The sequence below is a fragment of the Borostomias antarcticus genome (genome assembly GCF_949987555.1).
Source record: "Borostomias antarcticus genome assembly, chromosome: 17".
Lineage (NCBI taxonomy): Eukaryota > Metazoa > Chordata > Actinopteri > Stomiiformes > Stomiidae > Borostomias > Borostomias antarcticus.
The window spans coordinates 16,462,506-16,478,276 of record NC_140250.1 but is presented as its reverse complement, the minus strand read 5'-3'; the positions used below and the strand labels follow the sequence as shown (position 1 = coordinate 16,478,276).

The 15,771-nt window shown below is 45.3% G+C and overlaps 1 protein-coding gene across 1 annotated transcript in view; it reads right to left on the bottom strand.

Moving 5' to 3' along the window:
• Positions 1–2,967: 2,967 nt before the first annotated feature.
• The window catches only part of dnah7 (dynein, axonemal, heavy chain 7), a gene marked incomplete at both ends in the record, with an annotated part of 109,454 nt that continues 96,650 nt past the window's right edge, over positions 2,968–15,771 (bottom strand). Inside the window, 7 exons of the mRNA XM_084452028.1 lie at positions 2,968–3,174; positions 6,149–6,252; positions 6,891–7,068; positions 8,671–8,823; positions 10,887–11,117; positions 11,401–11,412; positions 14,874–15,011. Of these exons, the coding sequence (XP_084308154.1) occupies positions 2,968–3,174; positions 6,149–6,252; positions 6,891–7,068; positions 8,671–8,823; positions 10,887–11,117; positions 11,401–11,412; positions 14,874–15,011 (1,023 nt within the window). The remainder of the gene's footprint in view (positions 3,175–6,148; positions 6,253–6,890; positions 7,069–8,670; positions 8,824–10,886; positions 11,118–11,400; positions 11,413–14,873; positions 15,012–15,771) is intronic.

The window sequence follows — 15,771 nt, the reverse complement described above, 5'->3', positions numbered from 1 at the left end:
GGTCAGAACCATTTAGCCTTTTTTTGTGTGTCTCATTGAGTAATGCTGTGTCTCATCATGGAATAGTACAACAACTTGAAACGGGAGACTCTTAACCTAACTGCTCATTGTTAACTGCCGACGGTCTGTCCACTATTTATTTCTTTATGTCCGTTTCATGATTTGGCTGTGTTATTGTCTGATTTGATCAGTGTTTGCGTATTAACGGTACCGATGCACCCTATAGTGTTATGGGAGGAACTAAAACTGCTTTCTGCGCCCGCGCCTCGTAGCTAGGCCTAGTCTGCTGCCTTTCAATGTGTATGTCCAAGACTGCTGATTAACTGGTGCTGTATTAGAAGCTTGTGTAACAGCTGAATTGGTTAAACTCGCTCAGTATAATTACCGGCCGCCCGCTAGCTTTGTGTGGTGGCCGGTGGTGTAGCCGGCTGAAGCGCTGGTTATGTAAGGTTATCATGTGTGTTGGCAGTCAGAAGTCAGAGGACCCCAGATTGAACCCAGCATAGGCAAGTGAGGGTGGAAGAGATACTGACAAGCAACGCAGTAACCCCTGTGACACTTGTTTACATTAGACGACCTAATCACATCAAATTATTTGCCGCTTCATAGGATTGACAATACGACTGTAAACGACACAAACATACACTTATGGCCCTGTGTTATACCTTGCCTTTAAAACACAACTGCTAAAAATGTGAATCAAAATAGTTGTTTCTTTGTTGCAGAGAACCGTGTTGCTGTAGCTGAGGTTAGAGAGGGTTCTAGTGTCCTGTCTCTAAAAGGCTTCTTGTTTTAGATTGCCCTGCTGAATATTTTGATTTGACTTTTATAAAGGCAAGTGAAACACACCCCAGCAGTATGTGTGCATATATATATATATATATATATATATATACACACACACACACATACACACACACACATACATTGTGTTGATTCGGTCATTCTAATTGTAGTATCGGTGCTGCATATCTAGTGAAAGGGGGACTAAACATTGTAAGTAATGTTTTTTTTGTTTTTTTTTGTCCATTATTGAATTTGGCAAATCACATGACTTCAAGGATGTGGCTTTTTGTGGAATAACAATATTCTCCTTCAAAACAAATAAACTAGTACTACTGTAACAGGCCAGCCAGGACAGAGGTGGAGGGTGTGTGTTGGGCCATGGTGGTGGTTTTGTGTGGGTGGCTGGATAGAAGACATTAAGATGAACACTTCCCCCAACGTGTGCAGCTCAACGGTTATTTGCCTAGTTGCTCAAATGGCCTTAGATATCTAGTTATGGATCATTCCTTTAACATCTGGTGCAGGGAATCATCAGTTGGAATTATTCTGACCATCCAAGTGAGACCAAGCTAGGCAATATCCTAATAGAAGTAAGGTAAATACTGTGCTTTGTCTTTTTGTATTGTCCCAATTAACATACTTTGCACTTGTAATTGACTCTCTTAATCAAAGCATATGTTATCTTAATGTTCCTCTAGTAACTTTGGATTTTATTTTTTATCACTAATATTTTATTGTTATATTTTTGTTTTATGAGTGTATGTGAGACACCACTCAGAATGTGCCAAAAGTGGCTCATAGGGGTGTCCAGCCCACAGCTCTGTGTGCAGTGGCTCGCTCGTCATTGGCTCGATCGTCATTGGCTCGCTCGTCATTGCCCCCTGACATTCCATTGGCTGTCTGCTGCTCAAGTGCTAAGCGAGCGCTCGCTGGCTTCACCTGCTGGAGCACATTAATGTGCCACTTCCATTTATCCTGTCATCATATGACAGCCATCGTCTCGTCTTATTGGGTGTGAATCATCGTCAATCACATTAAACTAATGTATTTGATTGGATGGAATCATGCATGGGGCGTGAGTGGAATGGAACCAACTAATGTTTTTGGGTGTAATTGTTTCAGTTTTTTGTATAGAAGGATTAAAACAATGTCATCACCTTTGTTACATTTTTTTCTAATACACAGATCCAGTGTTGATGTGGGATTCTTTTGGGCCTACAGTAACTGTTGTATAGTAGTCGTTCAACCCTACCTGTACTTTTGAGCTTGTAATAATGTTGTTTTCATGGATGTTTATGCGAATGATAAGCCAATTAATTTCCTTGATTTATTCGTTTTAGGAAGATCACTTATAAAGAAATTGGAATTAGCTAACCAAAACTGCTGAATGGCCTTAATGTTTCTTCTAACTGTTTAGAACGATGAGGTCTTTGTCACGACTGACTGCGACAGTGTTTGACAAAGATCCAGCCACACTTCTAGGTACTGCGGCCTAAGGAATCTCATTTCTTCAGAGGTGTACAATCATTGAATCTGTCCCTCAAAATTATGAAGGTCCATTGTTTGATTTTGTTTTTTTTGTATTGTTTGCGAACTTGGATATTTAAATGTATTCATTGCATTTATCGTCCACACTGATAGTTTGTATGTTGTCCCCGTTAAGAAAGGGAAATAAAGTGAGTAAGAGCCTGGTGTGTCTGCTCTGTTGTGCGCTAGGATGATGATAGGATGATGATATCAGGACTTATCATCCCCAGCCACCCGCCGTGTCCTGACTCCAGACTGTAAATCAGTCAGGCTCTGTGGACTGGGTGGAAATGAGAACAGCCTCTTCTGCTTTTTTGGTAACATCATCCATACACACTTCTCCCCTTGTTCACACATTCCCACAGTCCCAACACACTCACAAGGCAGGTCTGACAACTCGCTGCTGAAAACAGTGTATTAGATAGATAAGGAGGGGGCGGGGCTTCAGGAGTTGAGCTGGCACAGCAGGAAGGAGGGGGCGGGGCTTCGGGAAATGAGCTGGCACAGCAGGAAGGAGGGGGCGGGGCTTCGGGAGTTGAGCTGGCACAGCAGGAAGGAGGGGGCGGGGCTTCAGGAGTTGAGCTGGCACAGCAGGAAGGAGGGGGCGGGGCTTCAGGAGTTGAGCTGGCACAGCAGGAAGGAGGGGGCGGGGCTTCAGGAGTTGAGCTGGCACAGCAGCGCCACGCCGCGCCGGACCCAGTGGTCGGAGGGCACGTTGGAGTTGAGCGTCATGGCGATGACGTAGTTGGTGGAGTGGCCGGTGGTGGAGAGCGTGCCCCTGCGCTCGCTGGTCTTGTAGACGGGGGACAGGTAGCTCATCCTCTGGGGGATCTCCTGGCGCTTTATCGGCTTCAGCCACATCTGAGGAGGGGGGGGGGGGGGGCGTAGAAGAGGGGAAGAAAAAGAGGATGATGGGTGAGGATTGGAGGAGAGGGGGGTTAAAGTAGGGATAAAAAGCAGATGGAAGATGAAACACGAGTAAAAACACTTGATCTCATCTTGTTGTTCAAATGTTGAGTCACCAGTTGAAAACGCTGCGGACGTAAACGTGCTACGGCAGCGTGCCAGAGAAAGGGATTCTCCATTAGCAAGCCTGGGGAAAACCAAAGGATAAACTGGGTCTCCAACTTCTCACGAAGCCAGTTCTGTTGAGTTCCAGCCAAAGAAATAATCATCCAGTTCAAGATTTGCATTTCAAAGCCAGACCCAGTGACTTGTGTTGTGGTTTTCCCAAGCCCCCAGGAATCGAAATCTAAAGTGAAGGCCTATTGAACCGCGCCATCTTGGCTAGATTTGTAGTCACTTGGCTATTTCCGGTTACTTTTGACTTGCGCAGTTGAGCTTCTCTGGCCGACGCGCGTCCACGAAAAAGTTCACATTTCTCTGAAATGTAGACGCGCGTTCCCGGCTCTCCCCGCTTTGATTTAGCAATGAAAACCGGCTTGCATATTAACCTGTTTTTGTCAAATATATCAATTGGAGAAATTATTTTTTGATCCTGGCATCTTAGTTTTAACAAGTTAAATATAATTGAACATGTTTTGTTTGCTAGTAGATGGTATTCATTCCGTTCGCGATAACGTTATTGCAGCCAGGCTAAATTCCTCCAGGGAGCCAGTGACAGGCGAGTTGAAGAGCTTCACTCCCCGCCAGCAGGAGCTCTGGCCGCGGCTACCGCATCTCGGAAAACCCGCTGAGTTCGTGGCTGCTATTTCACACTCGCCCTTGATCAATCCCAATACCGATCCATGGTAACAATGAATCAATCGTTCAGATCAGATCGGCAGTGCTGCATGCATGTTACAACATCATTGTTAGCTTTATTAACATAACCATAGCCTACATTTATCTCTCTAACGTTAGGCTATCCATCTTACACCAGTCGGCCATTCGATAGCTGGAAGCGGTCAACGCCAACGTTGACTGAAAACACCCAAACTCAGTGTATCGTTTCATCTTCATGCTACACATCAACTCCTTTACATTGTATGTGAATAAATTCCTGTTATTCTAAAAATATCCCATTTCTGTCCATTCCTGGAAAAGGCTAATAATTGCTGTCAAATGATCACTCCAGTTTATCACCGTATCCCACTACCATTTCAACTATGCACAGGAGGTTGTCTTGTGGTCATTTTCATTAAAAAATGTGAACTTTTTCGTGGACGCGCGTCGGCCAGAGAAGCTCAACTGCGCAAGTCAAAAGTAACCGGAAGGCCAGAAAAGCACAACTGCGCAAGTCAAAAGTAACCGGAAATAGTCAAATGACTACAAATTTTGCCAAGATGGCGCGGTTCAATAGGGCTTCATTGTTGATAGCGGCCAGTGAATGGAGTGGCTGTATCCAGTTTATATAATACATCCATGGGTTTTCCCCACAAATAAGAAACAGATTTTTAATTAAGTTCAGCGTGTGTTAAAAACTGATTTTGTTAATAAGCTGACCTGAAATGCCTGAATATTAAAAAGCCAGTCTGGTACATTATTCATAACTCCAGCATGCATTGTGAGGGCAGGCAACAAAGAAACAGAGAAAACTTACACCATTTTATTTTTTTTTGCATCAGAGCTCCTGCTGATTCTGCCACTAGCAATCTACTTTCATCATGATCCACTATTCATACACCACATCACGTCCTAATGAGGAAAGCCCTCTAAGCGAACGCGGAGCGGACAGAGAGGATAAGTGGAACAGACTTTATTACGCGGCGTGTCGGGTTCCTGCTGTAATTGCTTTGGCTCGCCTCGGACTCGGAGAGAACTTTGAACACGGAGGAGTCGGCGTCCACGGCTGAACAAGGCTTGCTTTAATATTCCTCTGCTCTGTTTGTTCTCTGTCCTCGGGGGCCTGACTGTCACTGACTATTACTGACTGTTACTGACTGTTACTGGAGCTATTTTACTCTGATAAAAAAAACATAGATGTCTCTCAGGAGCTAAGATGCTGCAGAATATAGATAGAATCACCCATGTTTTCATACAGCAGGGTCTGCAGATACATGGAGAGATTCTCTCTCTCTCTCTCTCTCCCCCCTGGTGGAATTAATGGGAAGATAGGATATTCTCACGAACATCATTCTCTCAAACAATGGTGAGGCTTATGTAAGAAGCTGTTATGCAACCAGGGAAGATTAAAGCGTTTTTGTGTGTTTAAGAGCCCAGTAGACCCCTCAAAAACATCACCAATGGGATCTCATTTTAGAACTTAAAGGGATAAGTCACTCATTATACAAAATGTCATGGTTTTAACTATGAAGCATCTTCCTCAGACTGCTATTTGTGCTATTTAGCTTGGCTCTGGCACCTCCGCCCTGCTAGCTTTCTGAAAAATCAATCTGTTAGGAGGCGTATTATGACCCCCCTTATCTAGTCTCTTTCTTTTGTGTTTCTCTGTATCGGATGTTTCTCTTCTTTCCAACCTTTCTGTAATTTGCAGCTGCTTAAACGCCACATCAATAAAGTCTTATCTTATTGTATCTACCCGTTTTACAATAGTAGTTCTACCATGGACCAAAAAATGTGGGGGACAACATCTAACATTTCAATGCGCAATTTCATCATACAAAAGGTTTGTTTTTCAGAAAGCTAGCAGGGTGTTGATGGACACACCAGGCTGTGGTTACGCTGCAGTGCAGTTATTGTTAGCATCCATCCAGGGGAGCAAAGCTAGAGAAAGGCATAAGGAAGATGCTATCACCACTACTGTGCTGTCCTACACTATATTCTATACCACTACAGGGAACGTGAAACTATTTAATTTTATAAAATGAGTCACACAGTTTAATCTCAATTGTGAAGTGTGTGTGTGTGTGTGTGTGGGGGGGGCATCTCTTACCACAGGCATGGTGTCATGGAGCACTTTGGGGTAGGACTCAGCTAAGAGCTTGGTCTTCCTGTCCCAACGTGCACCGTCAAGGTAGAGGCCACGAATGTACACTCCTGAGACACACACACACACACACATATCAGCAGATAAACATCTTACACATTTCGCCTTCAGTGCTCACACACACACACACACACACACACACACACACACACACACACACACACACACACACACACACACACACATACACACACACACACAGGCTGCCAGTCACACCCAGCAGTGACAATGTGAATATAATGAGTTTGGGAGTGTGTCCCTCCTGAGGCCAGAGCCTCATAGCAGGTTGATGAGAGAGCAGCAGGATGGGAGAGAGACTCTGATGGGAGAGAGACTCTGATGGGAGAGAGACTCTGATGGGAGAGAGACTCTGATGGGAGAGAGACTCTGATGTTGACGTCTGATCGAGGCTGAGGGTCTGGGGACACGCTGAGGGGCTGATGTGAGGCCCCTCAGAACGGACAGTGCACGACATTAGTTCAGTTCAATTAAAATATAGTTTTTAAAGAACGTGTTTATTTGAATGAAAAAATGATAATGACCACAATTTGACCAAAATTGACTAGTGACCAAAAGAAGTCGTCTTTGACCGTCATGAGCGACTAATCGATTAATCGGACCCACCCCTACCATCCCCCTCACTGTCCCCCCCGCCACCCACCCCCCCCCGCCGGGCCCCTCCACTGACCGTCCTCCGGTGGCCGGAGGTACTCCTTGTCGTCCAGCACCTCAAAGTCGAAGCCCAGCAGGTCGATGGGGATGGTGTGTTTGCGGGCGTAGTTCTGCTGACCGCCGGTCAGGAAGGCCTGGGTGAAGAAGAAGCCCGAGATCCAGAAGACGGCCGGCGTGCCCCGGTCATACCAGTCCTGGAGACCATAGAGCGGGATGACAAACGTGTGTGTGTGTGTGTGTGTGTGTGTGTGTGTGTGCGCCTCCACATAATCATGTCATAAGATAAGATCAGGTGCGCATGGACGGTAATGGCCTCACACAGCATGTGATGGTGCACGTATACGAGCACGCGCCTGCTAGTCTGTTTGCTCAAGCGTGTCACGCGGAGGCCAATCATGTCCGACCTGATCTCCACCAGGTTCTTGCCCATCTGAGCCATTGATCTGCTGGGGGATTTGAGCAGGGCTTCATGTGGTACAGCTGAACCAACTGCCCTGCTTTCATCTCCACAAGACTGAGCAGAGAACACGGGGAACCATGAGAACAGAACAGCCCCCTCCCAGTGAGAGAACACGGGGAACCTTGAGAACAGCCCCCTCCCAGTGAGAGAACACGGGGAACCATGAGAACAGAACAGCCCCCTCCCAGCGAGAGAACATGGGGCAGCATGCCCAGATAGCAAGCGGATCTGGGCCATATACAGGCCAGATCTGGCCCTTGTGGCTTAGTTCCGGCCCATATATGGCCCAGAATCATTACACATCCGCTTGCTATCTGGGTGAGAACAGAACAGCCCCCCCCCAGTGAGAGAACACGGGGAACCATGAAAACAGAACAGCCCCCCCCAGTGAGAGAACACGGGGAACCATGAGAACAGAACAGCCCCCCCCCCAGTGAGAGAACATGGGGAACCATGAAAACAGAACAGCCCCCCCCCAGTGAGAGAACACGGGGAACCATGAGAACAGAACAGCCCCCTCCCAATGAAAGAACACGGGGAACCATGAGAACAGAACAGCCCCCTCCCAGTGAGAGAACACGGGGAACCATGAGAATAGAACAGCCCCCCCCAGTGAGAGAACACGGGGAACCATGAAAACAGAACAGCCCCCCCCCCCTCCCCCAGTGAGAGAACACGGGGAACCATGAGAACAGAACAACCCCCCCCCCCCTCCCCCAGTGAGAGAACACGGGGAACCATGAGAACAGAACAGCCCCCCCCACCAGTGAGAGAACACGGGGAACCATGAGAACAGAACAGCCCCCTCCCAGTGAGGAGGAACACACACGCTGGTCACACACACCCAACGGAACCAGCCAGCTTTGTGAACTCCTACAAGAGGCCATTTGAGAAGATGATCTTTCACAACGGGATGAAGTACCCTATTAATACAATGAGTCTCTTTCACTGTCTGCTAATGGTGGATACTGAAGCAGGGATTCAGATTTCTTTGGCTGGGTTTTTGTGGGGAAAAACATTTTAATGAGAAAATGGCAACGCACACCAACGCAGACTCGTCCAAAACACTCCGTTTGATGCCATGCTATACGACTATGAGTGTTGAGTAAAATGCTAAGCATTGGAATATTTTTTACAGTGTTGCAGAGGAATCATGTAATATGAAAATGAAATAATTTTGTCTAATATCCCTAAGTTCCATAGAACCAATGTCTTATCGTGGTGCAAGTTGGGCTTGAAATAAACCATACTGTATATCCTACCATTTGAGCGTATGATTTTTGAGGGGTTGTAACTATGGGTTTTAGCATGAGTATGTTGAGTGGAGCCAGCTGACCTGGAGGAACTTGAGCCTGTCTAGGAAGTCGTTGACGTAGCCACCCAGAGGCTTGAGACTGGGGTAGGACCTCTTCATCCACATCCCGGGGATACGGCCCTTCAGAATACTGCTCACCACCTCCTCCAGCTCCGCCGACATCACCACCAGGCCCTGAGACGCACACACATACACACACGCACACGCACACATGCACACACACGCACGCACACACACTCACACGCACACACACGCACACACACGCACGCACACACACACACGCACACACATGCACACACGCACGCACACACACACACACACACACACACACACGCACACGCACACGCACACACACACACGCACACACACGCACGCACACAGCCATTTTCATAAATCAAATCACATTTACATATGTGATATCTAAGATATGCAAACCCACATCATTCCATCAGTATGCGTTCTAAACCCTGTAACTTACATGAATAAATAATACATCCATTCTTAAAGCTCCAGCCTCTTTCAGATCTGGACAAAGACCTCAAGACTAGACATGAAACAACTTGTCAGCTTAAAACCTCTCTCCAGAGATAGAAGAGCCAGTCACACACTGGAGACTCTTATCTGGATGGAGGGTTCCTGTGATCTGAAGCTATGAACACTCAAGTCACGCTTCTGAAAGCCTGACATCTCATGCTGCTCCAGCCTCAGTCCCTGTAGACTGGAGCTTCATCTGAAGATGCCCGCATCCAGCACATATGGAGACAGTGGCCGTGGGGACTTGTTAAAGGCTTAGTCCACTCTAAAATCGAAATGTTTGATTTTCTTCAAATCTTAAGTTGTTGCGACGATTCCGTTAGTTGGTTAGTTTTCCAGGAGTCTGTTTAGAACCGGGTTGATGAGCACAGGAAAGCAAGACAAATTCAAAAGACTTTCTCAATCATTACAGGCCCTGACCAGGCAACGGGATGTGCCAAACACAATACACAATGTCGAAGGCCGGGAGACATCTGAAGAACTTTTTTTGTGGAAGAAAATTTTGAAACCCCCCTACGTACGAACCAGGCCCTCGGAGTGACGCTCAGGTGGCCAGGACAAGTTCTCACAAGGTGGGACCAGGTGGGCGGAGCTTAGAGCAGATGGGGAAGAGGAGCTTGGAGGGTTGGGTTGAGGGTTGGAGCGAGCCCCGTGTGAATTGATGAGACAGAGGAATGTCTGGATGCTTTCACACGAGGGTTTTGTTGTTCTCTGGTGCTGCTTAAGTGTCTTCTTGATCACGTTTGGAGGATTTGAGAACTCTGGGGTTTGGGGGATTGGAATTTATGCATAGTCATTCTCAAGGAAATGAGGTGTTTTTCTTACAGACTTTTGTTTGGGTTATGATATGAAATGTCTACTTCTTGGAGGGGACGGCTAAACATTGAATACAGTTTAAGTTATATCCTACATTATTATCCTCTTGCTGTTATTATTATCTATCCTATCTTGCTGTTTTTTGCGTGACTCCTGTTATTTTTATTTCCAAATTTATATTAACTATAGTATCCACAAGATAGGCTACTATATAACTCAAACTCGCAAATCACCTGTTTGATTGGTTTAATGTAGTGAACACAGCGTTAGTGTAGGCCTATACCTATCGTTGTTACAAAAGCCTCCTGATCTGCTCATTACACTAGAACACAAGCTCCAGATCTCAACCTCCCAAACGCAGCTCCGGCCGTATCGATCCGCCTCCGGGTTGCAGGCGCAAACATAGGTCTTTTTCGCAAAAAACACAGAAAAACGTAGTAGTGTAATCAGGGTCATAAGTATTCCTCTCTTAGAGTTACTAGCCTCCAGATCCATAAGTGATATAGATCTCAAGGGGATGCGTTTTTCTACCACTTATTGTACGGATCTCTGCCTAGCTTTTGGTTTGTTATGATGGTTTATTTTATTCACTTCAATGACACTCATGTGACAGTCTCAAAAGTCAAAACTCTGACGTAAATAAAACACCTACAATCCTTTCAAAAGACAGTATTTCTAACCCAGATATGCTTTTCCCCCCTGTGAAAGCATGCTTAAGCCTAATTTATACTTCATAAAACGGCTCATGGCTCATGTCTAATGGCTCTTGGTTGTCATGGAATGGAAGCTAAAGACAATGCCCAGGCATTCCATTCCATGGCAACCAAGAGCCATGAGACATGAGCCATGAGCCGTTTTATGAAGTATAAATTAGGCTTTAGCCTCACCTTGATGGCCTTCTGGATGTTGACGCAGGAGTCCCGGATGGTAATGAGCAGGTTGTTGAAGCGGCCCATCTCCTGCACCAGCACGGTGTTCATGCTCTGGTTGTAGCTGGTGGGGAACCGGCGCATGGATGCCTCGATGTCGAAGTCGGGGGGCAGCTTGCCCAAGATGTCCGCCGCCACGTCGAACACCATGTCGTCTGAGGACTTGGCGTCGCCGCCGGAGGAGCGCGACTAGAACGGCAGGAGTAGCGAGTAAATGACTGATGGCATGTCTTCAATTGTTTTAACCTGCAACAGTCCTCATTTCATTAACATGACCCTGACGCTCTCGCTGATGTACCTGTAACTCTTAGTTGTGCTCTCAGATCCTGTAGGCCCTCTACCACGTACCAGTCTATTGTGCTCTCTCTATGAGTATCTCTGAGTATCTCTATGAGTATCTCTATGAGCTGCTGTCTCTCGAGTCTCAGTGTCTTACATACTGCTTATGTTACTCTCCCTCTGATGTACTTACTGTTAACTCTCCCTGCAAAAACAAACCAGAACACACATGATCAGTGAAAGGAAGGAGTTGCCCAAAACAGTGATTAACTTTCCAAAATCCCTCTCAGACTGCGTAAGTCTGAGACAAATAAACAAATCCAAACAATTCCCATTCCTTTCCAAATCGTTCATCCTAATGTACGATTTTCCCAGTGTTGACCCAGTTGCCACTCTGTCACGAGCCAGCAATAATGGCTAATCGCTGGATAATGCCACAGGGTTACAGTAGGAATGATAAATAGCTGTTTCATTCTCTTGGAAGCTTCTTTCTGTTTATCGGTCATTTAGAGTAATGGGCCCCGTATTAGCTGCTAATAAAGTTCACACTCGACTGGAGCCGTTATTAATCTTAGTGAACTCCGCACATAAGAATCGGCGATAGGCTTCGTTGAGTCGTAATTGTACTTGGGATATTTAAGTAACAATGCACTGGAGGTATTTTTCACTCTTTTTTTGTGGGGGGGCTGTTGAGATCTGTATCTGTGTTGATTGGTGCTATTGAGATCAGTATCTGTGTTGATTGGTGCTATTGAGATCTGTATCTGTGTTGATTGGTGTTATTGAGATCTGTATCTGTGTTGATTGGTGCTGTTGAGATCTGTATCTGTGTTGATTGGTGTTATTGAGATCTGTATCTGTGTTGATTGGTGCTATTGAGATCTGTATCTGTGTTGATTGGTGCTATTGAGATCTGTATATGTGTTGATTGGTGCTATTGAGATCTGTATCTGTGTTGATTGGTGCTGTTGAGATCTGTATCTGTGTTGATTGGTGCTATTGAGATCTGTATATGTGTTGATTGGTGCTATTGAGATCTGTATATGTGTTGATTGGTGCTGTTGAGATCTGTATCTGTGTTGATTGGTGCTATTGAGATCTGTATATGTGTTGATTGGTGCTGTTGAGATCTGTATCTGTGTTGATTGGTGTTATTGAGATCTGTATCTGTGTTGATTGGTGCTATTGAGATCTGTATCTGTGTTGATTGGTGCTATTGAGATCTGTATCTGTGTTGATTGGTGCGATTGAGATCAGTATCTGTGTTGATTGGTGCGATTGAGATCAGTATCTGTGTTGATTGGTGCTATTGAGATCTGTACAGTATCTGTGTTGATTGGTGCTATTGAGATCTGTACAGTATCTGTGTTGATTGGTGCTATTGAGATCTGTACAGTATCTGTGTTGATTGGTGCTATTGAGATCTGTACAGTATCTGTGTTGATTGGTGCTATTGAGATCGATTGATTGGTACTCGGTGACTCCAGCTGCGGCCTCCACAGGAGGAAGGACCAGGTTCAGGACAACTTTAACCCCCCATCAGCTACTGTACTGTAGGTGAACATGCTGGAGCTCAACCATAAACACTACATCTTGATATTGATTACTTTCTTATGTACTGACCTGGTGTTGTTGTTGCAATATATGTATTATTCTTGGTTGTTGATACTGTATCTGCTGTCTGTTCTGTCTTGTTGACAGTATACTGTATGTTCTGTCTTTCACTCCTGGCTATAAAGCAAATTGGCCCTTGTTGATATTAAGGACTAACTCTCTCTACTCTACCTGATTTATAATCCCCCAGGATCGCATAGAACTTCCAACTTTGGCATCTAGAGAACCTTCAGCAATCAATGAAGGAGTGCGTTAAGAGTTCAACCCTCCCCCCCCCCCCCCCCCGACTCTCTGTCACTCTCAGCAGTTTGAAGTTGAGTCCCTGACTAGTGAAGGATGGTGGTGTGTCTGAGATGTAATCCCCGGTAAATTAACCTGGGCTCACAGAGAGAGCACAGCTCTAGCTGCTAGGATCACAGAGTCACCCCAAAGCCCCTGACAGTGCTTTATCTCATTATTTATTCACTCCCTGAAAAATAAAAGCTACCAAGGAGTTCTGTTCTTTTCTTTTAAAGGCTGGCAAAGATACTGAAAAAACAGTCTGAAAACCGGAGAGATTGGGATGAGGACGTCACTGTGCGTGTGTGTGCTTGTGTGTTAGTGTTTGTGGGTGGTGTGTGTGCTTGTGTGTTAGTGTTTGTGGGTGGTGTGTGTGCTTGTGTGTTAGTGTTTGTGGGTGGTGTGTGTGCTTGTGTGTTAGTGTTTGTGGGTGGTGTGTGTGCTTGTGTGTTAGTGTTTGTGGGTGGTGTGTGTGCTTGTGTGTTAGTGTTTGTGGGTGGTGTGTGTGCTTGTGTGTTAGTGTTTGTGGGTGGTGTGTGTGCTTGTGTGTTAGTGTTTGTGGGTGGTGTGTGTGCTTGTGTGTTAGTGTTTGTGGGTGGTGTGTGTGCTTGTGTGTTAGTGTTTGTGGGTGGTGTGTGTGCTTGTGTGTTAGTGTGTGTGGGTGGTGTGTGTGCTTGTGTGTTAGTGTTTGTGGGTGGTGTGTGTGCTTGTGTGTTAGTGTTTGTGGGTGGTGTGTGTGCTTGTGTGTTAGTGTTTGTGGGTGGTGTGTGTGCTTGTGTGTTAGTGTTTGTGGGTGGTGTGTGTGTGTGTCTGTGTGCCATGAGCCTTCGTCACATCAGGGTGACATGGTCCGAGGGGCCGTGTCACTCTCTAGTTTATGGGGGCCCCTGGACCCTGCCTCTGTTTTGACTGGACTACAGCCAAAGCACACTGCAGCTGCATGTGTATTTTTGAATGACAGATAAGAGTGTGTGTGTGTGTGTGTGTGTGTGTGTGTGTGTGTGTGTGTGTGTGTGTGTGTGTGTGTGTGTGTGTGTGTGAACCTAATAGACTGAGACTGTCATAGGAGGAGACACGTTGACAAATGGATATATGTTCATGGTTAGTGTGTGAACGATACAGGTTTCAAAAGCACTGCCTGAATACTCAGTAGTCCTATGCAACACTGACTAGACCAGCTCGGTGGTCTTGCAGTTAGAGTTGAGTTCGATCCCCGGCCGAGTCATACCAAAGACTATAAAAATGGTACCCATCGCCTTCCTGCTTGGTGCTCAGCATCAAGGGTTGGATTGGGGGTGAGTCCCTGAGACATACTAGCGTCATGTCCAGGGGGCGTACTTGTACATCAAGCTGCCTCACGCTACAGGACATGGGCTCCTACCCTAGAAACATTGGTTCTTAAAGGCTTACTTACTTAAATCCTAGATAGGATACTTTAGTTTACTCTAGTCATTAAATGCTAGTTTTATTTATTTCCATATGTGATATTTGTCATTATGTCCAATTATATTAGCCAGTTATTGGCCTTTTTGTTTTATGTTGTTTTTACTGCACTCTGTGAAGCACCCTGAGATTTGTCCTGCATTTTTAAGTGTGCTATATAAATAAAATGCATTATTATTATTATTATTATTTTTATTATTATTATTATTATTATTATTGTTATTATTATTATTATTATTATTATTATATGCAACCCTGGATGCTGATCCAGCACTGGAACACTTAACCACTGAAGAAGCCCACCATTTGCGTTGCATGGTTCAGTCCTACCTGTGTAAGCAGGATGCTGTCCAGCAGGAGCTGGGTCTCAGACTGCTCCTTGGTGATGTCAGCGTTGGCGTTCATACCAAATATCTCCGGAGAGGGGTTGAGAGGGAGGGCCTTGGTGTACTCGATGTAGCTGTTGTACTGCAAGAGGGTACAAAAGACCACAGGGGGGCACGTCGTAACACCACAGAGACGGAAGCGCAGTAAGTAAGTAATGCTCGCTGAAAAACAATCCATTCCTGAAATTGCTGACATTTATAATAATGACTATGTAAATGAAAGCCCATGAATAAAAGATAGCAGGGATGGAAATGCCAAATACAATTGTGCATAGATTATAAAAGGACTGTCAAATAAATGAAATGGTGCCAGTAGAGGCGTCCCGCTGTGCCTCGTTATACAGGCTTTCTCTCCTAATGACTTTTTAAAGGTGTTTCAGACGAGGCCAAGCACTTTGAAAAGCAACATGAATTAAGTCTTATCAAATGTCTTTCAAAACTTTCTCTGCCTTTCTATTTATGTGGTTTACCAGAGCTAGAATATGCCACCACACTTTCTCTGCCTCTTTAAGTCTATGCAGTTAGATCTTTCCAGCGGTGTTTGTCATGAACAATGTGCAATATTTATGGGAATTTTCAGATGAGTCCTCATTCACGTTTCATTATCTTGGTTAATCATTCATTGACATCGTCTTTAACGAAGGGAGACAGAGGACATGTCAGAGTTAGGTTATAATGAACCAATTATGGAGTGAGCTATGTGTATGCTACTGTAACAGTAGGCATACGTTTTACGCATCAACATGCTTTCAGGGCTTAATGGCCATTCAGATCAAATCAAACTTTATTTACATAGCGCATTTCATACACAGAGGCAACATAATGCGCGTCACACAAAGAAC